This window comes from Toxorhynchites rutilus, chromosome 1 (genome assembly GCF_029784135.1).
Source record: "Toxorhynchites rutilus septentrionalis strain SRP chromosome 1, ASM2978413v1, whole genome shotgun sequence".
NCBI classification, from domain to species: Eukaryota; Metazoa; Arthropoda; class Insecta; order Diptera; family Culicidae; genus Toxorhynchites; species Toxorhynchites rutilus.
Genome location: NC_073744.1, coordinates 64852625 through 64880371, shown reverse-complemented (window position 1 = coordinate 64880371; position 27747 = coordinate 64852625). Strand labels below are relative to the sequence as shown.

The window sequence follows — 27747 nt, the reverse complement described above, 5'->3', positions numbered from 1 at the left end:
TCGCACTCAATGCAGATTTCCAGTAGAAACCTTTTGGTTATCCAATTTCACGATCAACGTGAATCAAACAAATAATTGAAGTCCCCCTCGATTTTTTTAACGTTTTACATGCCGGTCCAGTTAAAAAGCGAATGTTGGCTGTTAATGAGTTAAACTCTCAAGGAATAACTACTACACATAACGATTGCACTTTTTACATTACTTATTATAAGCACTAGTCGGCGTGGCTAATGAGTGTAAAAAGGGAACATAGACTAAATCGAAATTGACGTAGGACTGCTTCTGCGATCTATGCGATCTATGCGAACAGCAGAATATAATTTGAATACATCAATACTATTACGAAAACAATGCTTTCAGCCTGCCACCTGGTGGAGAAAACAGCAACGCAGTGCCAATCGTAGCAGCTCTGTTGTGCACATAAAGCGTTATTAGTTAGTTTGAATTCGGACTGGTACGATGAAGATGTACCTGTACAGAATGGACATTTTATGCGGAAGCGTCAGTTGAGGCCGGCCGTATTTGAGCAGCAGGCACTCACTCAAAAGAAGCGGCTCACAATGCTGATGAAAAACATCTTTCCGGTGAAGCGCGACGACGTGGTAATAATGGATGACAAGGCCTACTTCACGTTAGACAGTAACAAGTGGCAGGGGGCCGGGTATTCTACGCCCCCACTAAGTAGGTAAGAGATGTTCACACCACACCAAGTTCCCGAGGAAGATCCTACAGTGGCTGACAATCTGCGAGAAGGGAACGACCAAGCCGTTCGGAGCATGCGGAGAATGGGGAGATCGCCTTCATCACGAAGTATCACGCGAAGGAGGATCTGGTCTTTCGGCCGGACCTGGCCTCGACCCATTATGCTGAGGGATCATTGATGGACCAGCTGAAGATAACCCCGTTGTGCCGAAGACCGCCATCCTTTCAACATCTTCCAGCTGCGCCCAAAAGAAAATTTTCGGGCGAACCTCAAACCTCATTGAATTGTATCTACTCCAACAGCTTCGTGACCAAAACGGGGAAGCAGCTGATCGCCAGGACCACGAAAAAACTGAAGAACATACCGCCATCCATTTCGAATGCTTGTAACTCGAGCTATTCTTAATAGTTCACTAATATGTTCGCGTCGATTGATAGGAAATATTTCTACGCATCTATCACAATGAATAACATTTTATTTTTCTTGAGATAATCAATTGAATAACTGTGAAATATCAAGCACTATCCAAACGCGCTATGTGTTTCGATTTGATTGGTTCAATTTGTTCTCCTCAAATGGTTTCGACCAAAAGGGGCAACCAAAGTACAAGCGGAATATAATTTGAATAAAAGCAAAAAATTGTATTGTAAGCCACTCCCTTGTGATTCTACCGCCAGTCGAATCAAATAAATTTGGCAGTTGCTTTCCGAAAACATCGTTCATTTTCTAACCGCGAAGCAGAGCTGATAAGGCCATCGTTCTAGCATGTGTCATTAGCAGCAGCAGAACCGGAAAGAGTGACAAAAGTGGCGGAAGTGGCAGAAGCGGCAGAAACGACAACGACAGTTCTAATTTTGTTGCGTTCATACACTAAGAGCCTCCGGAGATTGCAAACATTTCATCGGCCGATAGTGTTGTAAGGTTTGGTCTGATGCAAACACCGACCCAACTGAGTGAGATGCATTGTGCGCGTATGCATACCTCTCCGTACTGATCGAGAAATTATTGGACGATAAAAAATTCGCAGTCTGCAGTCTGCGGGGGCTTCAGGGCCACTGTTCCACGAATACCATCAGCAACGACCAACGGACAACCGTAACCCATCGCTTTCGCGTAATCAATCCCGCACACAGTGACGATAGTGGTGCAAAATAGCATGTGGCTGCATTCAGTTGGAAAAATGAGGACACAAATTTCGACATCACGAGAACAAGAATGAATCCATTGGCACTTTTCAGGGTCATCAAACCTCTCACAAGAGAGTCATTTGAAGTGATGGCAATAGGATGCATTCTAAAGTGATATCCGAATAATAAAATATATTAAACAAAGGCTGTCCCATTTGTGTAGTCCTACGTCACTCCGGTTATGCCCCGACATTACCCACCCGTCTCTTTTGTACATAGAGTGAACGCATAAAGATGGAATGTACATCATTTTAAAGATTAAACTCTCAAGTTTTGGACAATTGAGTAACAAATTTTCATCTTGGTGTGTAGATATTAGTGGACAAAAATATCGGGTAGAAATAAAAAAATCGATTTATCTCTATTTTTTGGACATTTTTGGATTAACACAATTTTTTGCCAACTAATTCAACAGTATTCCTTCATAATTAACAATTAATTTGCATCAAGTATATATTGGCCATGATTATCTATAATCTTTCGACATTTTTCAGGTAATTTCATAACGATACGTTTAGAGCTTCTTTGTTCATCGACGAATAACTTTTTCAAGTGATTTTTGCCGCTTTATTATATTTGTGTGTGGCCCCGCATTGTCATGTTGGAAGTCGACACCTTTTCTGTCGCTTTATTCTGGTCGTTTTACGTTAATCGCTCCGTGTAATCTGTCACATTGTAGGGCTCTGAATTAATCGTTACACCATGAGATGTACGACTATCTTTCAATTCTACCATAAACACAGCATTACCTTTTTGGCGTGAGGCAGGTCGGATACTTTTAAGACATCCCCCGTGAACTTTACATGCTTTACATCCATTTACATGCATTTAGCTTGCGATTAATCAAAATATTCCGAATTAAATGACAGTTTTAGAATCATTATACTTGTTCCGATTCCCAGTGCTGAATCATCAATCATCTTCGCAAGATACACTATGATCAGAGAGTACCACGTTGCCTTCCGGGTGACGTAATTTTTTCCGATTTTCGACAAACTGACAACGATGAAAATATAATGTAAACAATACACTCTAAACTATTTATACCCAAATTTTTAAGAGAAATTACCCAATGGGTAATTTTTTACAGCGTTTTTTACGTGATACATTTTGATGTGGGACACCCTTTATGTCGCGATACAACATACAACAAGATGCACTTTGAGCATTTTGGTCATATTTGTGTCTCTAAACTATTGAGTCTATCGTGTAAACGAATGCAAAAGTATGCTTTCCACCATACCTTTCATGGGGGACCATATATGAATTCAAAAAATTAGCTGAATTTCATATTTGTTATCCTTTACAATGTTCTTCACAGTACTGATGTTTAGGTTAGGTTAGGGTTAGGCATGCCAATCGAAGTTCTCTAAGATCTGTTTGCTGTGTTGTATCATCCTTACTCTGTAAATGGTTAAATTTGATGAAATTTGCCAGTGCTCCTATTTTAGTATACATTTGTTGTTTTTAATTTTTTTCTTATGTCATGTCTCATCCTTACAAACATTATATAAAAATGATAGGTTTTTTATATCGACTTCTCGCAAATCATAAAAAACAATATTTATCAAAACGAAACGAAGGATGCAAGGTCGTTTTATCAATGGCACAAGGATTTTTTGCACTTCAAAAGAAGTTCATCGCTGAACAAAATTTTCCGTGTAAAATTCGGCAGTCTTGCTCGAACTGAAGCATGGTTTTCGTAAAAATGATGGATGGTAAAACGAACTAAATACAAAACAAGAGACAGCTCTCAGAATGGTATGTATTCCATTCTATTGTCAAGTATTGTCAACCAAATATTCTATATATCTTTCAAAAACACCATGAAAATGTGAAATCGCGTATACAAGCGTATAATCGATGTAGAAAATGAATCGTGAACTTTTTTTTCCAGAAAGTTGTATGATGAACGATTATAGATTACAGGGGATTTTTATTCAAACGTACCGTGCATATGGGAACCGGTTTATTTATTTTTTCTTATGTTGGTAGGACCTTAAGACGCACATCTGTCAGGTTTTAGTGCCATCCGATCATTAGTGTCTGCCTGCAATTCGCAGACGGCCGGAAATGTGGGCCGACAATTCTTGGATTTTGCATGATGATAACGCATCATAGCACCGAATTATTTGACCAAACATCAATTAAATACCATCGATCAAGCACCGTATTCACCTGATATGTCCCCGTGCGACTTGTATTCGGTCCCCAAGATGAAGTTGCCACTTTGTGGAAAGAGATTTCATTCGATCGAGGAGATCAAAGAGAATGCGACGTTGGATCTGAAGGCCATCCCTTCGTCGGCCTACCAGGGATGCATGGAGGATTGGGTCAAGCGTTGACTCATGTGTAAACTGACCAGACGTCCCGCGTTACGCGGGACAGTCCCGCATTTCAACAAAATGTCCCGCGTAGGATTACGTCCCGCGAAACGTCCCGCATTTGGACGAAAATGTCCCGCGATATCAATATATTTCAGTATTACAATTTGATCATGTTGATTTTCTTAAATGGATGAACCTCAAAATAAAACTTTCATTTGTCAGACTGTTCAAGAGCACTTCCAATGCATTCAACGATTAATACGTTGAGCTGTTTTCATCGTGCCGACAGTGGACTTTTTGTTTAGAGAGTGTTAACAGGAAACGACAGCAACAAAATCGGAAAATAGATTTTTGTAAGGATTTGATTTTTATAAACATTTATTTTTAAGATTTTTATAAAGATTTATAATGATTTTTATAAAACCAGGGACCAACTTGAGTCGAACGAAAAGTTCATCTTTGGTCCTCTAGCTCGGTCAGGGATTAACGTGTTAAATAAGCCGGAAGAACTAGTGTATGCTGGACAGGAAGAGGTAGGGTTGTTTAATAAAGTATCGCAAATGAACAGCCTTAAATAATTTTTGTTGTAGGCTTAATAAACGTATATTTTTGTCATGCCAATCGGAAAATATTCCATTTTTTAATGCATACGTTAACACTAAATTGGATGAAAAATGGATTGAAATTTTCGAGCATTCCATTCGGTAATTTGAAGACAATTAATGAATTTGAATCGTGCTTGCCAGGCTTAAATGCTATAACTGAGTCAGTGATTTTCAGGCGTAAACAAAATCTAAACAACAGAAAAATTACAACTGAATAACGATACTTAGAAAGAAATAATACAGATCAGATTTAATTGCGAGGACACATGAACAGTGTTTCACGAATAAATGAGACTCGCTAAATTATGGTTTATTTTCACATAACGTTTTGTTATTTGTGTCCCGCGTTAGACCTTTGACCATCTGGTCACTTTACTCATGTGTGTTGCTTCAGATGGATCATATTTTGAAGGAGAGAAAATAAATTTGCCATAAATTTAACTCTATTTCGTTTTATTCAAAAATTCCCGGTTCTTTGTGATCTTGGAGTATTCCATGAAGCGTATTTTGAAAACCAGGTATATGGTGTCAATGTGATATATGAAATAATTTCATGAATGTATAATTCACAGAAGATGTTGTTCTCTTGACATGAATTAAAGACAATGAGCCATAAAAAGAAGTAATTTATTGTAAAATACAGAAGAAATAAAACATTATATACTATAAACGTTCGCCTAACTAAGTCTAGAAAATTCTTCTTGGTCATTCCTAGAAGACAATCTACCCGTATTCCAGGGACAAAGAAAACGTTGAACCGATCTCGAGATTTTTTTTACACGCCCTACAAACTAAACAAAAACTTTTTTTCTAGATGAGGCAGCTCTACAATACACCTGCAGCAGCTACGTTACGGTAGGAGGCGCGAACGGGAGAGTTCCTGTAGGAGTTTGTACCAACCTCGGCAGGTACGAAGGAGTAATCGGCGAAGCCAGACTAAAACATATGGCACACCACCGCACATCATCGATGAGATAGCTCGGCACCCGAGGACGACCGGAACGAGTCCTTAGGGTAGGCTTATCTTACTGCCAGTACCGATGCCGGTTTCAGCTGTCGCTGCGCTGTTACTGGAATCTTCTTCGAGGGTTTTCGGCTCGTCCAAGCGATCCCTATATTCATTCGTTTGTTTTATTTTTGTTTTTTTTTCAGTCGTCAATAAGTTACAATTTGATTGTGTGAGGGAGAAAATAAATCAATTATTGTCCAATAAATAAACACATTATCCTGGCAATGTAAATGTCTGACATTGGCTGACGATATAAATAATATAGTAGATTTGTAAAGAGCAAGTTCCATGCACAATGGCGTGTTCATGTTTGTTTGTTTGTTTGTGGCTGTATTGAGTTGACAGAAGTGGTTTGTGTATGGTTTGTTCCCCACGCCAAAAGAGGGTGTTAATCCATGTCAGTAGTTTTGGCTATGTGATGTGGTTTTAGTAGTGTTTCAAGATTAGATTCGATATTGTTGATAGATTTCTTGGGTAGTCTGTAAAAATTGGAATGGGTTAAGTGTAAATATTAGAGTATGTGTAGCCAATGTTCGCAAAAGTTGACTCTGTGAGACAAATTAATGTACAATTCAATGGAAGAATCAGAACAATACTTACTTATACAATACGTAGTGTTGCACGATGAAAACAATGTCGAACAGGACGGAGAACAGCCCCAGACCAAATTTGGTTGGATCCCCAAATATGGACGCCCAATCGTCTGGAAAGTGAAGGAATATTATCGGGTCAGATCACCCTTCCAAGTTGACGATAACACTTACCGTAGTTGTACGCATTGAGCAACATCTGAAGCATGCTAAGCATACCGCCCGTAAAGTCGAGCAAGATGTTCTCAATGCTCCAGCCAACTGTACTCTTCCGCCTGAAGTTCAAAACTGCTTGCGGAACATACTTGATAAGGGTAATTGCTAGCTTAATGTAGCTCAGCACATATAAGAAATCCAACCAGTGCCAGGTGTTCGTACCTACTAGGACCCCTGAAACGACGATAACGACTGCGAAGATTCCCAGAATTCCTTGGGCGACATACGATACTCGTTGCTCCCCTCTCTGCAAGAAACCAACCACATGAATCCACCGTTGCTGACCAAAACAAAACCGGCCTAAACTCACCTCGTAAATGAAGCACTGAACCACCGTCAGGAATGTGGCCAACGAAGCGTGCAGTGAGAATGCCACATCGTTAGCTATAACCGGGTTCAATCCGTGGGGATTTCGGTTGAAGTACTCCTGTTCGATGCGATCGTTCCAGTACAATGCGCAGTTGAAAATCGCGTACAAGGTGTGCCCCAGCATGTTCAGCGTCAGGAAATCGAACGACAAGCCGACCACACTTTTACGCCTAAAGTTGATGATCATCTGGGGCCAGAAGGAAACTGTCCACGCGACAAAGTAAATCCATCCAATCACGATCGCCACGTAGATAATCGTGTCTGAGTTCGCGATGGTGACCCGGATAAAGGCCTTCGCATCGTCGATTAATCCCGCTGGAAAGACTCTCCCGTTCAGGTCAAACTGACCCGGAGAGAGTGCCTGCAAGCGCACCGGTATTGCTTTGTCGATGAATCCGTCCGGAGGCGCGTCGATTGGAATGTCTGCTGGTGATACGCTCAGGAACCGGTCGTGATCCCTAGTGAAATTGAACTGTGCAGCCTGTGTTAACCGGCCCCGAAAGCGGACCAGGATTTCTTTGGTCTGATGCACCAGGATGGTGACATCCTGGGGATCCAGCACCACGCTGGCACCGATTGTGGTCTGACCGCAAGTACCGGCTGGAAAAAGGGAAAAGATGATTCACTCGGACGGGTTCTATCACGTTGGCAGCGTGTGAATGGTTTATTACCGGTCAATAATACTGCCGATAGGAGAGTTATCGCAATGCATTTTCCAATGAGTGGCTGCATTTTATGGCTCTTGTTGCTCCGTCCGTGAGACTCGTTGGAAATTGAGGTTCGGACTGAGATGGATACCCCAGGCTGCTCTTACGATCCTAGAACTGTTGAGGTTGAAATTTAGAATAATCACACCGCAATATTCAAACAAATTGTTATGGTACACGTTTGGTATTTGAAACTATTCTCGACTCGTATGCGATTACCGTCTGATGGTCATACGAGTGGAAATAAAGATAACAACTATAAGTGGAAACAATGTAAACCTTGACCTACGGTAAGCACCTCACCATGTTTGTCTCCCGCTTGAGATGTCTCGGTAAACCTGATTTCATTGAAACATTGTTGTATCGATGACAATTGACTGTCAATCATGTCAGACAAATTTCTCATTTTCTCATTTCAATTTTCGTTAATTTTCACCATGCACGGATTGGGGAATCGTAATGTATATCATATTTCACCAATCATATGTAATTTCCGATTAGAGTGGTATCCAAATCATCAAAATCCGTTCGATGCAAAAACAGTTACTTTCTTTCACAAAAACGTGACCTGTTTTCTGGTGTGGCACCCTTACTGGAAGATGTAGTCCTGCATAAAAAGTATTTTTATTAACACTTATAGATATGCTAGAGCCAATACGAGCGAGCGAAACAGGAGACACGTTTAAATGAAAGCATATGAAAGCTTTTCGTACAGTTTGCCAAATACACGGCCCAGACAGAGAAAGATATATTCTCGTTCATGTTCTGCTTTATCCTCTTAGAGAACACTTTCCAACTTCATTTTATGATGAGGTGTAATATTATCACGCTTCTATATAACAGCACTGGCAGCTATATAGATAGCGTGGTCGTGTGAAAAAGCTTTGCATTCCAGCCGGCCTTGGTTCGATCCCCATTGACGTCGTATGGACTTTTTTTTGCACAATCCCAAATGAAATGAGAAAAGAAAACAGAAAGAGATGTCTGCTCGCTTACTTATAAACCATTTTTAAGCTTTTAAAACAGCTCATTATTTGCGCATTTGACCCTCCAGCACACGAAATGACATCATTTCTGCCAAAGATGAAATGTCTTCACCCAACGCTAGTTTGGGTGTAGATGCGTAACAACATTCCCACTGTTCGTCAATAGATGGTCCATTTCGACATATCCAAAACGTCATCAACCAAGCTTGGGCATATGGAAAGTAAACCGCTTCAAGATTAGGCAAGGATAGCTTGATTCGGCATTGTGAGTTACCTGCCAAAAGATTTCCAAGCGATTGCATGCGTTAGCAATGTATCAAACTTGGGCCTCATGATGCGAAGCCAAGAAGCTGTGAGCGTCGTTATTTGTCTGTGAAACAATTGCTCCAGCGACAAAAAAGGTAGGTTCTTCTCCATTGCATCGTGATTGGTGAAGTAAAGTGGATTCAGCATAACAACTCAAAGAAAAGAAAGTCGTGAGGACTACCCGGTAGGTTATGTTGTGTATTTGGTGAAACCAGGTCGGTGTTATTCAATACGAGTTGTTAAAAACGAACGAAACCGTCACTGGGGAGCTGTATCGAATTCAGTTGATGCGATACGACGCAGAAAACGGACTCTTTATGAGCAGACCCACGTTGCCAAACCCGTTGAAACCTGCTCGAATGGGATGCGATGGCACTTCATCTGGCTGATCACCAATTCCGCTCTTATGCAGACATCAAAAAAGGCTTGATTCGTGAATAGCCTCAAAATACAAAGACTTTTGCCGTATCGGTATTCGAGCTCTGCCATAAAGATCGTAAAAGTTAAAGCTAAAGTTGCGTTAAAGTTGCGTTATCATAAAAATAAACAGCGGGAGTTAAGTTGCGCAGATTATTGAAACAAATGTGCTAAGCCTGAAACATGTCACAGATGGCTGAATTTGGCCAAAGTAATGATGGATGGGAATTTTTCGGAAGTTGCCTTTTGAAGTCAATTCATTCAGATCTTCGCAAACGGGTTATAACTGATTACGAGAAAGGAGTTTGTTGATATACCATCGGAACCGAAGTAATGATAGTGGAAGCTGCCTGAACAGCTATGAACGAAACAAAAGCACACAAGCTTGTATGCTACATCTACCGTATTTGCTCGAGATGGCCTCTACGTTGTTTGAAAATCATTTCAATTTAAGATCGGCGGTGGATTAAATACATGCAAATGTCAAATATCAGCTGACATTTAGTGTGTCAATACAAAATAGTAGAAAAATCATTCAAAATGGTATTTACATCCATACTGAAATGAAACATGAAACTAGAAATTCACGTTATTTACTAAAACATCGAAAACGATAGGTTTCCTATCCGTCTCCTCAATCCAGATATCTTATATTCATCTTGGGGGAAGGGAACGATTCATAAAACTAGTAAGACGTGGTGCACGAATTACGTAACGCAATTCCTACATCTAACAAACAGTAAGTAGCGCAAACTCGACCATCCCTTCTTTACACGTTACGTTATTTGTACACGACGTCTAACCGGGTTCCGCATGTATCATAAGACAAAGGAACTCATCTTCTGAAAACTTTAGAGACTTTCTTTAGGAGTATTGTGGCTCGAGCCATCTCACTTCACTCGTAATACAGAATAAGGGGGATTAAGAAAATCCAAAACGCCAAAATGTTGTTGGGTCAAGCTGTTAAAAAAAAGGTGCTGCAATCAGGGCCCGAAATCTTCGAAGGTGAAAAATGAAGACCGACCCTAGTCTCAGTAGCTTCGCTTCGACAAGAACTGCTTCGGCAGTCGCCGTCAACAAAAAGTGACTTGAATAGAAAATGAATTGACTAGCGTTGACTAGCGAGAATGACTGGTGAACTAGTCCAGTCAGTGGTTATTTGAACTGACGCGACTAATGAATACAAATCTGCCTCTTCATTCAACTGACTTCAATCCATACTTCCATTTCCCCCTAACACTAATTTTATACCCGCGTACGCAATCTTATTTTACGTCCATATAAAGAGGAACGAAAACTTGATTTCTGATGCATAAAAGTAGTTACCCCATCAATGGACGGTTTATTGTCTACCCTTCGTGAACTCAAAGCAACGAACTTGGACATTTATCAAGTATGATATAAAGGTCCTCGCGTTAGTATTAGTAAAAAGTGAGCAAAATAGCGCACACGCACTGCACTCTATTTTATACGTGTGAGTAATTTTCGTGTACGATACAAAAAAATCTAGCTCACCTGTAGCGTATGTCAATCCACGTTGAACTCAAACATCGATGCATGCATAAAGATACATGGGAGAGCGAGGGACGAATTCGTTTTGAGGGAAGTCACTTCAAAACGCAGTGAAGACAATTTGACTGGGAAGAATAAAATGATATAGTCAAGTCGGTAGAGGGAGATAGCGACTAAATGCCCGACTGACTGTTTAGTCGTTTTGGCGGAGAAACTGCGTATAGAAGCCAAAAGTCATTTCCGACTGAATACGGATATAGTCAGTCAGATAGTCAGCTGACTATCCTCAGTTGACTATGACTATGCCGAGCCCTGGCTGCAACCGTACCGCTACGATGTTTAGAGACGAAAACTAATTTTGAAAACAGCTATAGAAAAAATATACATAGCAACTTAATTTTCCAACATGACATCACCACACTGCATTTGCAGTATGCAGAACATATTTTAATGGGCAGAGCTGGAAACTACTACCGCACTCGTCATATTCGCTAGGAGTAGCTTCATATTTCGTACGATGCAAGCCTTCATGAATCGATCAGGACTTTTTCGAGCTAGAAATCCGTCAGTCGCCTCAGAAATAGATAAAAGTTGTCGCTGCACAAGAACGATCCATTGAATGAATAATGAGCAATCGTGTCCAAAAAGTTACCCAAAATACGTAGTACTATTCACACACCCAATCTATTTAAATAAAAATAGAAGGCCAAATGTGTTGGTAAGCGCAAAACCCGAGAAAGGAGTGGTCCGATTTGAGCCGTATTTATTTTGTTGTATTCGTTTCTTTCCGTAAATCAATATAACGAAGAGAAAAATCGTTGGAAAATTCTGAAAATTGACCCCCCCTAAGAGAGGGGGAGGAGTCTCTAACCACCATATAATCATTTATTGTACCCCAAAACATGCACATGCCAAATCTTTTTCCATTTGCTAGATTAATTCTCGAGTAATGCAGAAATTTATGTTTCATTTGTATGGCAGCCCCCCCTTAGAGAGGGGGGGGTGTAGTCTCTAACCTAATGAGAAAATTGATAAAAGTAATAAAAAAATGTTACCGGAATCAATCATCAAATGCATCAAATAGCCAGAAAATTTACTATAAAAGCTAGTGTACACATTATAAGATTACCACTTTTATATGCAAAAAATGTACAAATAATGAAGCATATATATATATTTCTTCAAGTAATTTTATATTGCTAATCTTTTATATTACAAGTTATTAGTGTAATATAACTTTAAATAATAGAAATTAATTCTAGACAAATTTCTTAACACATTAGTTTTTCTTTCATAATGCAGCCATTTTAAATGTTTTTGGACAATCTAGGTATATACAAAGTTTCAGTCTTTCTAGTGTTAAGCATGCACATAAAAAACAGCTTCACATCACTGTTTTTGTTGACAGCCATCGCGAATTTATTGATTTGTTTACTTTCTATTATGAAGCTGTAAACTACATAGTTTATTCGTCTCAGCCTTGAAAACACAGGAACGTTCGCTTAGTAAGAAAATGTCAATTTAGGCGGGACGAAATTCGCCGAGTCAGCAAAATTTTTCCAAAATTTGATTCGAGACACAAACATTCGAGATGCTATTATATTTAAAACAACAGCTACAAAACATTTGATCCCTGCCCCCCAAAGCAAAATGCGGGGCGAAAAGTATTACACAGCAATCCAATCGGCATATACAAACGCAACGCGAATCAACTGAACGAAACTGAAAGTGATTAACAATCAGCTTCAATAAACCCATTTGTTGACCCGCGACTATCAGCTCACAATCGAACACGTGACTTACTTATAATTTATCGTCGAAGTGCTACATTGTACCCTACATTACGCCGCCAGCGTGGATCTTATAAGCGTTCGAACCGTTTTAGCAATTAGCAATGCAAATTCGAAAATTAGCTCTACGATCTGCCTAATTAGTCGTTTTACAACTTGCGTTGCGTTGCACTTGAAGACGCGGTGTAGACAAGGGATCCCCGTTAAAACTCGAACGTCGACTTTTGACAGTTCACGGCAGCAGCTTTCGCTTTTGCTAATGATTAGTTATTGAAACGCGCACTGTTCACTCAACGGGTGGCAACGAAGTAACAACACATGATGGGAGGGGGGTACACAATATGCTAGGATATCCGATTGTGGTAGAAGTGTAATGTTCTCACGTTGACAATACCGCTTCACCTTATCTGTTCGTGAATATTACCTAGCCTATCAAAGATTTTAGAGCGACGATAAACAGACAATTGGGTTTTCAAATGACTCTATTATCATCGCTGCTCGTTTGAATTGGCACATTGTAAAGAAGTGCAAAAATATGGATAACGTAACCACGCTTGCACGATAACAGCAAGCGTCATGGTGGCGTTCGACGAATTTCGTCGACGTCAAACACGCGGTAGATGTCATTCGATCGATGTTCGACGGTGTTTTCGGCGGGAACGCTATTGTTGTCGGAACGGAACAGATAAGAGATGCAGGCAATTGCATTGGGGCTAGTAGCAACCGATTTTATTCGATCGGCGTTGTTTGATATCCACCACCATTCCTGGGACCTTGGCGAAATTTGTTTTGCGAATTCGCGATAAATAACGCTGATGGAGCGATCTGAACGGAATGTTGTTGTGTTTTATCGAACGATATCGGAGTGAAGACACAAATAAGGAAAGCGGACGAGCCTCCAATTTGTTTTCATCTACCATGTGTATGAAGCTGGAGTTCACACATTATGTGTAACTAATTAATGTGAATGGTTTAAAGTCATGTCGATCGTTATTTTTTATGTTTTTGACATCTGTCAACAAAAAAATAAGGCGATCTGGCGTAGAGTTAACTTCAGTACCTCTCACGCTCAAGGTCACGAGTTCAAATCTCACTCCAGACATTTTTTCCGTAAATGGAAGTAAAAAGTGACGAACCAGTCAAAAGTGTTGAAAGTCACTATAATATAGAGAAAAAAATCTGTAAACAATTTGCAATTTAAAATATCTGAAGTTTCATGCAGCCACATAGTGTTTTCGGTGTACAAACTGGTGCATTCTTGTTTATTTTGTAGTAAACTAAAAAAAACCGCTTCCGGTTTGCGTGGAATATTGGTGGAAGCATAAGGCAACCTTGCTCGACAAATTGCAATGTTTAGAGGGGTCCAGAAAGTTTAAAAGTGGTAAATTTGATGTGATTAGCAAGCAACGCAGAAAACCACCAAAAGTGTTTGAAGACGCCAAAAACCGGTCGAACCATTGAGAGTGAACGTTGCCGAAAACAATTGATCGAATTGAACCGAAATTTTTGGAAGCTCCAGAAACGACCGGAATATCAGAAAAGGCAGCACAAAGCGATTTTTCTTGATGACTATGCTCCGTCACACCGAACAAGACCGGCCAGCGGTGGTTTCATTCGATTATCCCTAAGGTTAGCCTCAAACCGTGGTTCAAAAGTCTGGAATTGAGTCGGGACTTTATTCGCACCTTCTCCCGAGTCATGTCCAATCACTGTTCGTTAGATGCACTACTTTTCCGTTTCAAACTTGCCGGCAGCAATCTCTGCGTTTGTGGCCAAGGTTATCACGACATCGAGCACGTTGTTTGGTTGTGCGAGGTGTATTTGATCGCCAGATCCAATTTTGAAAACTCTCATCGGGCCCAAGGAAGACAGCCCAATGTACCGGTGAGAGATGTGTTGGCTCGGTTAGACCTTGATTACATGTCCCATATATGTTTTCCTTAAAACTATCGATCTTCGTGTGTGATTGTCCCTATATCCTTATACCCTCCTTTCCTTCCTTTGCGGGTAATTCGTCCCCTTGCTAGAAACAGTAGAATAAGTTGAAACGTAAATACACTATAGATATACGAATAGATATAAGAATTGATTGCTCATCAACATCAACATATATCCCATCCTTCTCCTAAGAATCTAAGTGGTGCGGACTCAATCCACTTCATTTTCAAGCAAATTTATAGATTTTTTCAAGTGATTTCTTGCAATAAATTCTTAGACCACCAGAGATGCCAGATTAACAGATATGTATGTAAATTTACAGACATATCTGTAAAACACTTTTTATTTTTGCTGCTTTTGTTGACTTCTTGGATACAACAATATTTCACTGAGTAATTCATTAACACTTTGTCGTCCAGCGTAACCACAGTGGTTATGTGCGCAAAATAGGTCGCATTGCAGTGATGTCGTGAGCATAGTATCGCTCAGTGGCCGACGACAGTACTTCAGTATCATTTGCATTCTGTTGATGTTTTGTTTGGCAACAATAAATTGTATACGTCAGCGTTTTTCGTGATTTCATAAGTACTTTTGCCCTGAAATCATTGCAGACGAAACAGGCAATACGATTCTTCACGATGAATGCAAAATTGCATTAAATGTATCTATACTATACGAGGGTCACCATTATATTTCGGGAATTGGCAACACTGATGTCATGTGAGTCCATCTGACGGTTCCATCGTAAAGTTTGACATTTTTGACGATATACGTACTCAGAACATTTTGTCATACGGACGCTATTTGTTTATTTTATATTTAGTTGAAAGTTTGGTTTCGGCAAAAAAATGGAACTGAATCGTGAACATTTTCGTGCGATGATTTTTTCCGACTTTCGACGTGGATTATCACAACAAGAGTGCATCAATCAACTTAATTTGACTTTTGGCGATGAAGCTCCATCAAAAACCACTGTGTATCGCTGGTATAGTGAATTCAATCGTGGTCGTAGTTCGCTGTCCGACGAGTTTCGTGAAGGTCGTCCAAAATCGACTGTAGTGCCAGAAAACATCGATGCTGTGCACGAAATGATTAAGCAAGATCGTCATGTAACCTATTGTGAGATTGAGGCATCCCTAAGCATTAGTTCCACCATCATATATGCGATTTTACATGAACACTTAGTTGTGCGAAAATTATGTTCACGTTGAATCCCACATAATTTGACAATCGCTCAAAAAAAAAAGGCTCGTGTCGATTGGAATAAATGCTTTGAAAATTGGTTTAAGCGCATGCAAAAGTGTATCGATCATCGTGGCGAGTACTTTGAAAACAATAAAAATATATTCGCAGCTTAACTATTTGTTTTTGTTCCTATTCCCGAAATATAAATAGTGACCCTCGTATTTCAAAATTTCATGACAGTGAGGGAACAGAGACGAGAACTTATGAGAACTATCGATGAGATTGGTAAAACTTAACAGTTTGTAATTTCCCGAGAATATCAAGAACAGCCGATGACAAACCAAGTAAACCGAATTAGCGCTGCCGCCGCCAAGCGAATCATTTTTTAGCAAACGTACGGTGCAACATGTGCGTCGCTAATTTCCTTAAAAATGACTCTCCTAGAGGGGTATCTTTTGAGCAAATGAGAATGAGTTGATTCTCAAAGCCTCAACCCTTTCGTTACGAGCGTCGTCTATGAACGACATCCGCGCGACGAGCTGTGTGTACGAGCAAAATTCATACATGAAATTCATACTGCTCTTCGATCACACCAGCGCGATGTGCATACTTTTCGGTGCAGTACTCCGTACAGGGGTAGCACTTCGGCGGAGCACACTGCCGTAATGAAAGGGTTAATTGAACATCTTTGAGTAATATTAAAATTGAATGGAAGGCTAAATGTGTTGCTTATCCCAAAATCCGCTGAAGGAAAGGTCCCTTTTGAGCTGTCTTCATTTTATTGTATTTGTGGTATTCTGCCCACAGAACAATGTTATGATGAGAAAAAGGTTAGAAATTCGTTCTATAGAATTCATATCAAAACAATAATGATATGACATATACTACATATACTAGCTGACCCGGGACGAAGTTCGCCTCGGCATGTCAGCTGACCCGGGACAGAGTGGAGCCTCGGCATGTCACATTTAATGCGACATGCCGAGGCTCCACTCTGTGTCGCATTGGAGGCGATTTTGACTTGTAATTAGACATTGGCTATGAGAGTGATACAGTGTCGACGCCTGGTTGGGACTTTCAATGTGGGACCATAATTTAGGCCCCGAACTTGATGTTCACAAAAATGTCCAATTAGAGGTAAAAATGTCCAATTAAACGTGTCGCATTACAGGTCTGTCCAATTTGTTAAATGTCGCATTAAATGTAAACTACTGTATATACAGTCGTTTCATGCCAATAAAGTGGTTCTCAATGGGAAAGGTGATTTTTCGGACCACCGGTTAACTTTAGAGAATCATATCCCAAAAACTAAAAAATTGCATCTCTAAAATCGAGATATGTTAGGTATAACATCCGCAGCTTTCAAGAAAAGTATAAAAAATATAGAGCGCCCTCTAGTCCAAACCATGAAAATAACAAAAAACAAACTAAAATCGATAATTACGAAAACAAAATCCTTATTTTTTCTTGGCAATTTCAATATATTATATTTTAATGAAAAGCTAGCTCATTGGCTTCAATTAGATATGTCGATAATCTAAATCGGTTCAGTGATTCAAAAGTTATAAGTTTTTGAAAAAAGTCAGTTTTGGGGAAAAATGATTTTTTGGACAACCATAAAATGGAAATGGTCACCCTAACGAAAAAATAAAAAAGGGTCTAATGTTCTGCGATAAAGAACAAAACTACCACTTTTCATCGAAATCCGAGAACCACTATTTGTTTGGCATGGAATGGATGTATACATAAAAGATGTACATATACAAAATATACAATAATATACAAAAGACAAACTTGCACGCGAGATTCGCGATCGCGATGTACGAAGTATCAAAGAATCTGGAAAAACTAACGTTAAAAGAGATTTCTACAGATCCACACACGTTGACATACATTTCTCGCGTAGCTTTTGAAAAGGTCCAATGTAACATTTTCACCAACTCGAGAAAAACGTAGTTGAAGACCCGAACATTATTTCGCGAATTGTCTTAAAAGCTATCAATATTTATCACTGTTTTCACCACTAGCTGTCAAGAATAACTTCGTAAAACCAATCGTAACTATTGTTCCGTGATTTGAGATTAAGGTTGAAGCCTCGGAGCGAAAAATGTTACATTGGACGTTTTGACTGCCCGCGTTTGCACATTGGACATATTACGTTGCACTATAAAAATTTGAAACTAACTAATAAACAACAATCCAAATATCAGCATTTCGTTCTAAAGACTGATTATTATTGTTATCACTCGTTGAATTGCACTGAAATCGATAACAACACCTGTAAGAAACAAATTCCAAAACGACCGAAGTACGACTGCGAGTTGTTTTGACTGCTTTGTTACTTCGGACGTTTCGGCCGTCAGAGGAAAGTGACGTCCGAAGTAACAGCTGGGTGCTTAAAATACGAATCTGTACATTGGATATTTTTTGTATTGGCTACAAAAAGATGAAGAAGATAGATACGTGAACGATTGTTTTTGTAATACATTTAATGATTGAAAACTAATAGCGTGCATCCATTAACTCGATTTGTTTACATTTGTTACATAGGACCTTTTCAAAAGTTACGCGAGATTTCCACATTTTTGACAGACTGTCACATATTTTTACAGACTTTTTTTAAAAATCATCTGGCAACTCTTCGTTCTACTTTTCATCGAATGTTTTCAAATCGCAGGACTAAACATTTACGTGACTGTGACTTCGTTTGTTTTTATTTCGTTCGGAGATATATTATATCACGGAAAGTGGACATTAAAAATGCGTTGCTCAGTGAAAGGCTGCCCGAATACGAGTGAAAATGTTCGCGTTAGCTTTTATCGTATTCCTTCGGAAACGTATTTACAGATGCGCTGGGTCGATTTTTGCAGAGACGAGTGTAGCAAACCTTTCATACACATTTTCAGGATTATTTTTATAGCGTCTTAATGCAGTGGACTGTAAAAAATGCTACTTAATCCCGCTGCGCGATACCAAAGCAGCCTTTATGCGGATTGCCCAATGTGAGAAACCAAATTCCCCCCGTGGGCGCGATGCAGACTGCCTTCATTGCAGTGATGCAGCGGGGATTTTCCATTCGCATGGAACTTCACATCACTGTGGCAGATTGAGGGACTCGTTTCATCGGAGACAAAACACACGCTTAAACTATAACTATGTACATTGTATTTTACTTAATACTATAGAAATATACATGAAACTATACAGAGTTATAAATTATACAAGCACTTAAATTTCTTCTTAAATTCTGCTGCAAAATTGCTGCTGTTGCGTACACTCTGCTGTCTTAAATCGAACTGGTGTGCTGTCCTTCTACAGCAAAAACTATCATCCAATCCGTTGGCGGAGCATGTTCGATTCTTTTTGCAGGAGAGCTGTGGATTGCACTTTAGAGTCTGGCGTCGAGGGATTGCATCGCATGCATCTGTTCTCTCTTCAGTGCGCTTGCGACTGTACAATTTTGATAGAGATACATCGTTACATTTCAACCGGAAAAGAAACCTCGTGAGAAACCGTGATGCCTTCTCCACAATTAAGCCGGTAGTTGACTCAGAAGATTACGTCCATCATCAACACGATGCGCAGATTGCTTTACCGTTATATTCATAACCAGTACTAGCGGATCATAATTACGCGGATTTCATTCGGCCAGCTTCACTAGCAAAACTGTATTCACCGACGTTAGAAAAAAACACCCCCAAAACATTTCACTTTTACTATGTATGTACGTATCAAAATTCGCCAATGTCGAATTTCGCTCCCACATTAAAATCTTGGAGTGAACCAAGCGTTATTCGTAGTTTGTTGATATTCGGTCAGGTCCTGATACCTTGTAATATGAGATTCTCTTTCAGAGATGCAGAATGGCCAATTAAACAATTGACGGAAAAATGAAGTTCGTTCATTTTATAAGTTTAATTATTTTTGCCTTTGATAACAATACCTTTTTTATAGTGTTGATTATCATAAGAAAAGTAACACTCCTGATCGTTGGATCTCTTTTGACATTTCAATTGGATCTTTTTGACAGCCGTTTTGATTCAGTCCGCACTACCTAGCTAAGAATATGTCACCCTTCTAAACTCGAGTACACCGCGAGTAATCGGTTTCCCACCTTACTAACCATAGATGTAAGCAATTTGTTTATATATATATAGTTTTAAAATTATATTTAAGAATTCGGCTCCTTTAAACTTAAGTAACTGAGCTTATAAAAATAAACGAATTAATAAAAAAAAAGACCGGCCAGGGAAAAGGTTGAGCTATAGTTGGGATTTACTACTGTACGCGGCTTATTCACCACACTTGGCTCCTTCCGATTACGATTAGCAGCGCTTAAATTATTGAACTCAATTTTACTGAAATGAAAGGCGTAGTCCTACGTCGAAACGAATCGATTTGGCACCACAAAGTTTTCATTTTGTCCAATAATAATGTTGACTTTTTGGAACTACCAGTGACATCACGTCATAATTGTTATTCTTCCCACATATTATCACTGATTCTGAGAAATTTACTCAGCGATCCATCGATTGCCGCAAAACGTGACATCTTCTTCGGCACTTCAAAGCGATTCCCGTTTTATGAACGCTCAATTATTTTTGGTTATCGTTCGTCTCGCGTCATTTTACCGTCGTTGATCCCAAAATTATGAACTATTTCTAACACAATATTGTTTTGAGACCCCTCGCGCGAAAAGCGCTAGGTTCAATGGCGATCATGATGAACTGGGCGGTCTCGCCATTCCTCAAAGTGTTAAAGTGTTCACCAACAAGGCGCGCAGCTGGCTAATGTTGGCGTGCTTTTCAATGTCAGCCGGCTGTGTGCACCGTGCCGATTAGGCCATCGGTGGCGTGTTTGAGGCTCTGGGGACCGGGTCTTCCTGCAATCAATGCAATCGCGTCTGCAGGGTGGATAAAAAGGAAAAAAACACTGACTGAAACCTGTCGCGATACGTTCATTAGGTCGATATTGGCCGGGAGAAATTGTCTGTTGGTCGGTTCAATTTGCGTCGTAATGTGTTGATTTTCAATTTGCGATACAATGTGAACAACGGAAACGGGACTAACCGAGTTGAATGAAATCGTGATAAGCCATTGGTTACTCTTTTTTGAGCAGTGAAACCATGTTCTGTGTGTTGCGTTTTTTTCCTATCATCAGTTGGTTACTATTAAGGGTCGTTCAATAACGTAATATTTAATTTAGCGCTAGTTGGCGAAAGCTAGCTATTGTGTCCGAAAGGGATACCTTGAAAGGTATCATAAGCGAGTAAGAGTAATCAGTAATTCAGGTGGTCATGCGCAGCAATTGTCGTCACGACCAGGCGGGGCTCTCATTATTGGCATCTGTCAGCATGACCGTCTCCAGCTCGAGCCCAGTAATGATATGATAAGCGATAATGGTGATTATCGTGTGATTGCCGATGTCGATCTCGTGAATGGTGCAAAAACATTCGCTCGGAACATTTGGAACATTTTAAACATCATATAGCCTCTGGAAGTGATTACATCACACCATCATTGCGAGGGATCATACCGGTCACAGGTTGCAGATTGTGAACGGCCCCAGATATCAAGGATGGCAGCGAAGTGAATGAGCTGTACTGGAAAAACAGACAAAACTGAGTTTACCAGTGTATTGTGGAATGCACAGTGGGCCCAGCAAAATCTCAAAGAAAAGCCTCAGGAACCAGTTTCGAAACGAGACGAGTCGAGACCAAATATTAACAGTTGACACGACCATTTAGACCTTCAAAGCTACGTCTACCAATCCAAAACTCCACGAAATTCGAAGAGAATAAATAGGGCTGATTTATGCCTCTGAGTACTTCCAGCCATAATGACCTGGAAATACCCGGAACTTCAATAGGGCATTTTTCAAAAAGATGCATGCTATTTAGCATGCTTTTTGATTTTGTTATCTAGAAAAACTTTTGAACTATTGGTTTTGTAAACAAACTGTCTACGAACAAGATATAGGAAACTAAAAAGGTGTGATAAAAAATTACTAGTTCCCTTAAAGTGTAGGGAAAAATTTCTTTTTGTCAAAAATAAAAAAAATAATACTAAATTTTGAATAATTTAAAAACTGTTATTTTGCTGTTCATACTTCGTTTCGATTGTGTGAAATTTGGAACACATTTGCAGGGCGAAGAAATTCCAGGAAATGTTTTTGAATGTTTTGCTCTGCAACTCTTGCTTTGACAGCAAGACGTTTGAACGAACAGTTCACAAGATATATGATAAAAACTCATTTTATTATCATTTTTTTGCTTTCGTTTATTGGGCTGCCCGAAAAGTACTACTTGGGTTGAAGGTCCCGAGATTTTTCAACAGATGGCGCCACTAAAAATGAACAAGATTCATTTCGAGAGGTTCATCTATCACTAGATTATGTGTAGAGTTTTATGACATTTCGTTTATTTGTTCACGAACTACAGTTATTTAAGTGTCACTACCTGAGCATTCGCATGGAAAATGGAAAAGAAGAATATCGTCTTTTGATCGAACATTATTTTTTGATGAGAAAAACTTTTGAACTACCAACGCAGCGGTTGACGAAATGTTATCCCACTTCTGCTCCTTCGAGAACAACAGTTTATCGGTGGTTTAGTGATTCTCTAGAAGGTCAAAGAGGATACGAATCCAGAAATCGTAGAACAAGTGCATCAACTCGTTTTGAACAATCGTAAAATAAAGTTACACGAGTTAGATGAGGCCGTAGGCATTTCAAAAGAACGAGTGAGACACATTTTGCACGACATTATTGACATGAAAAAGCTATCCGCGCGATGGATGCCGCGTTTTCTAACCGTCGATCAAAAGCAGCGGCGAGTTGAGGATTCAACAATCGGTTTAGCGACATTGTTACCACAAACATGGATCATGGTCCATGCAGTAATCTAAAACTTTTATCGTGTTCGTTGGGTGGTGTCATATTCGCCTCAGCAGCGCAAAACATTCAATGCGCATATTATTTTAGAATTCCGCAAATCGGTAAAAAGAAATATACTTTCGTTCAAATCGTTCATTCGTTCTATTTTGTCGATCACATCCGATACTTTTTAAAGATCGCTAAAGCTTTTAAATACACTTACAATAGACATTAGACAAGGAATTTACTCGACATAATTTATATGGCAGAACAACGTTTGCCGGGTCAGCTAGTTTATACATAAAAATGTTAAGAGTTAAACATTAATAGTAATTTTTAAAAAAACATGAAGAAGTTGTTGAAAAAACTATTTTCCTGTAAAAGTGCCAATCTTCCGATGTTTGGGTTGGAAATTATAAGGGCTATTCACATAATTTTTCGGAATTAAAAAAAACATTCCAGTGTAATTTTTCGTTAATTTTTTTTTGATATTTTCAATGAAGATCTAAAAACACCTACATTTTTTCTTTTGACCAGAGTTTCGTTGATTACCGTTCCGAATTACATTTCGGACAGCTTCATATTTCGGACATTTTGTAATAATAACTTGGAATGCTTAATGATGGTATAACTAAAGGGTTACTCGAAAAAATCAATTGTGATATTGATTTCATAGTTATATCATCACGGTATTAAGCATTTCTGGTTATTATTACAGAGTGTCCGAAATATGAAACTGTCCGAAATATAATTCAGAACTAAATTTTTGTAAAAAATAAAAAATAATGTTGACCGTTTTCAAAAAATAGTATAAGTATATTTTCAAAGATTTCAAGTATGCAAAGTTGCTTAATTGAGCAATGTTTTACACCCACAACGTTTCACTGCTATCTGAAGTGGTGCTACCATGTCTCAAGACGAGTTGGCATGAAATCCGTTATATGCAACCGGTCTTTACTGGGTTTTTTTTTATTTTGACTACAGAAAACCCGTTTTTTTTAAAGCTCTCCGGTATTATTAAGGGGCTAGTACGCTATGAAAACTTGAAAAAATAAAAAAAATATTTCTGGCTTAAAACGTTCTCTGGTATGTCTACTTTACTGTAGTTTTTTTGACGTAGGATTACGTCTTTCGGGAACATATTGGGGTACAAATTGAAAATCGAGCACATCGTGAAAATTGTCCAATTTCAAACGCTTATTGCTCAGTCATTCCATGATGATTTGATGAAATTTTTGCGTCAATCGATTTCGGCACTCCATAACAATTTTTTATATTGAAGAAAATAATATATGTTATGAAACTAATTATCGAACAAATGAAAAATCTCAACCCCTATCCCCTATTGGAAATACCCACTTTTGATTGGTCAAAATTGACAACACATGCGGCGGTTCCCTAACAGAGACATCAAAACCAAGCTGCCTGGGGGAAATCGGCATTGCAAATACATGAAAGTAGGGGAAGCTTTTGTTCCTACCGAAATGTGTTCCCTAACAAAGAGTAGATGTCTAAGGTGCCAGAGAGAAATAGTTATTGCAAATATATGCAAGTCGGGGGCATTTTTATATTGCAAGCAGGGTGATTAATACGATTAATTCTAGCAAATAAAATTTAAATTTGGAACTTTAATATTGGCTGTTTCGTGAAATTTCATATCAATGACCGATCGTGTATTGTGAAGAATTTAGCACAAGTGTAATTGTAAATTTGTATATGGTAGCAGTTGTGTTAAAAATTACTTGATATATGAAACGATTTATTTCAATGTTCATAAATAAAAACCAAAGTGTGTTCCCGCTCGAGAATGGGTCATTCTGAGGCTGTCTGTTTTGTTGTGTTAATTTTCACCCAAGGAAAGTTCATGCGGCGAGAAAAAATTGAAAAAGTGAAGAAATATTCGAAAAAGTGATTTCCCATATGTTCTACATATAGTATTAGGTGTTGTATTTCCAATTAAAATTCGCATTGGGTTGAATAAACACTCAGAAATTAAAAATTATAAAACAAAGTTGCCTTTTCCATTTCAAATATGTTTTCTCTATATTAAAGTAACATTTTTTTACTGATGAGAAAAGTTGATAATTGTGTTCGGTATTGGTTATTATCTTATATTACATTGGTAAGTTTTTTTCTTCATTTTATCCATACATAACACATCAGGTATCTCGTCTAGGATCACAGAGGACCGTTTCTATCATATCTCATTACACTTCGGCATCTTCTATTTGATACGCACCACCCAACGACTGTTTACCATACTTCTGTCATCATCACTCGGTAAACACTGGTCGAGTGAACAAACAATGTTGGGTACAAAATTGCCCTTTTTAGGGCCACCAAATCATTATCAAAGAGTTTAACGATGTAATTCTTAGAACATATCCAACATCAACAGATAGCCCAACGGAATCCTACGTCAACTATGCGGTCGTGTCTCGGGCACAACCCTCCTGTGACTTTTTGTCCCAGGTTTGTCCGATGCTACGTTCCTAAGTTACAAGCCAATTAGTGGAACTAAGTCATTGCGTAAGGAGCGTGCACCCAAAATTTCAAGTGCGTTTTTCTCGAAACTAAGTTTTACAAACTGGTGGGAGTTCTATTGCCGGAACGGTGCATCCGATTTTGATGAAATAATTTTTCCCAGATTCTACAGTAAACTTCCTATTATCGTACGTACGATTTTTTTGATATTTTGAAAAATTAAATTTTGGTGAATGTTTTTGTCTCAATTTTTGAGCCAAAAACGCATATTTTTTACAAAAAATGACACCATTTCGTCAAAAATCAACATTTCGTATTTTATATTATGTAAAAAAAATCATTGGTTGATATCGGTCCACTAGAAAAACTTGTAGAACTCCCACCAGTTTACAAGGTTTTGGCTGCAAAGGTTCAATGAACCGGTTGCGGCTAATCAGGGGACAGTACAATTGACACCAATATATTTTTTGTTTTTTAAGTAATACAGGGTTTTCCAACTTTAAATTCCGAAAGTAAATTGAAATAAAACACACTTAGAATTCGAATTTCGATGAAACTTTTATTTCAAATTAAAGTTTGGTTTATGCCATTATGTGTGAAATACAACATCATTCAAATGTCCACCTAGGGCTTCCTCGCACACCTTGATCCGGAACAGGTAATTTTCGATGACTTTTCGGCACATATGAGGCGGTATCTCGGTCATAACTTCACGAATGTTGTCTTTCAAATGATCAAGAGTTTGTGGAGAGTTGGCATAGACATGGTCTTTCGCATAACCCCACAAAAAAAAAATTCTAGCGGGTTCAAATCGCATGATCTGGAAGGCCAATTGGCATCACCAAAGCGCGAAATTATGCGTCCCTCAAATATCGTTCGCAATATGGCCATGTTCGGTCAAGTTGTGACACGTGGCGCCGTCCTGCTGAAACCACATGTCATCCGTATCCATATCTTCAATTTGTGGCAAAAAAAAATCGGTTAACATGCGGCCATAGCGCTCACCATTCACAGTTACCGTCTCGCCGTCCTCATTTTCAAAGAAATACGGCCCGATGACTCCACCAGACCATAATGCGCACCAAACAGTGACTTTTGGCGGATGCAATGGCCTCTCAACAATCACGTGTGGATTTTCTGAGCCCCATATACGGAAATTTTGGGCGTTCACTTAGCCACCGAGCTCGAAATGTGCCTCATCGCTGAAGAAAATTTGATGCGAAAATTCAGCATTTTGCTGCTGTTGTTCGTTCACCCAATCGACGTATGCCCGACGCATTCCATGGTCACCACGCTCTAATTTTTGTACCAGTTGGACTTTATATGGATGTAGGTGCAAGTCCAAATACAAAATTTGCCACAATGATGTGTTTGACAAGCCCAATTGCTGAGCACGCCGTGGAATCGAAACATTCGGGTCATCCTCCACACTGGCAGCAACAGCAGCAATATTTTCGGCCGAACGCACATTACGATGATGCACAGGTTTCACAATATCCGCTACGGATCCAGTTTATCCGAATTTACGCACTACATTAGCGATGGTGTGCTCTGTAGGCCGTCCATGACGAACAAAATCCGTCCGTAATGCTCGAAAAACATTTGCCGGTTTTTCATCATTTTTATAGTATAATTTAACAAAATTAACACGTTGTGCTATGCTAAAACGATCCATATTGTAAAATGGCAGACATTCAACTAACGATATGACGCTTTGGTTGACAGCTATGTTAAACGGTTGTCAGAGCAGGGCTGTATACTTTCGGAAGCCCGAAATGGAAAACCCTGTATATACCTAATAAAACTGTGATATTAGATTAATCATAGTAATTTATTTACTCGTTGAAAAAAATCGCGAAAATCACATACTTTTTATGGCGTTCATAGTGTACTACCCCGTTAAACCTGACACCGAAATTTTCTTTTTTTCAATGATGAATCCTTGAATCACACAGTATACAGTGGAACCCCGATTATCCACGAGCGGATGATCCGTGGTGTGGATTATTCGCGTCTGCGGGTTCAATAGTAAATCTATATCTTTTTTTCGTGTTTGGAACTAATTTTCAGTCTTTTATTGCGTTATCCGCGATTTTCGTTATTCGCGATGAGCTAGCCACATATTTGAGGATCATTGGGGCTCTACTGTAGTTCAGATGTGAATCACAAAAAAATATGTGGTCTATTGTGTCACTGAACTAAAGTAGAGGTAATCACTGGTTTACAAAGCACTGTGTGAATGTCATATTCGAATATCGAATCAATCCACCTGGCCTACACTATGTCCAAAACACAACCAATGATTCCTCAAATTATTTCTAAGTTAGCGCAATCTAGATGTAATCCATCGTAACCATTGCTTTGATACATTACTTCTCTTCCTGGTACGTCAAGTGTTGCGAAACAGCTGTAGAGAACATATTGTGAAAAACACTTGTGACGCAAAAATTCCGGCGATCGTAACAAACAACGCGTTTCACAGCAACAGCATCAGATTGTGGGTTTCCCTTGAACTGTACTGGTTTCTTCCAGGGAAAACCATG

General features: G+C 39.2%; 1 protein-coding gene across 7 annotated transcripts in view; it reads right to left on the bottom strand.

Moving 5' to 3' along the window:
* LOC129779636 (cystinosin homolog) overlaps window positions 1-27747 on the bottom strand; it is a 65650-nt gene that overhangs the window by 1296 nt on the left and 36607 nt on the right. For 5 of the 7 annotated variants that reach the window (XM_055787246.1, XM_055787232.1, XM_055787224.1 and 2 more), the window contains 4 exons: window positions 7678-7830; window positions 6948-7606; window positions 6596-6884; window positions 6432-6534 (listed from right to left, as the gene is read on the bottom strand). In XM_055787246.1, the coding sequence (XP_055643221.1) occupies window positions 6432-6534; window positions 6596-6884; window positions 6948-7606; window positions 7678-7738 (1112 nt within the window). In that variant the 5' untranslated portion in view covers window positions 7739-7830. The other 2 variants (XM_055787261.1, XM_055787271.1) reach the window with 2 other exon arrangements.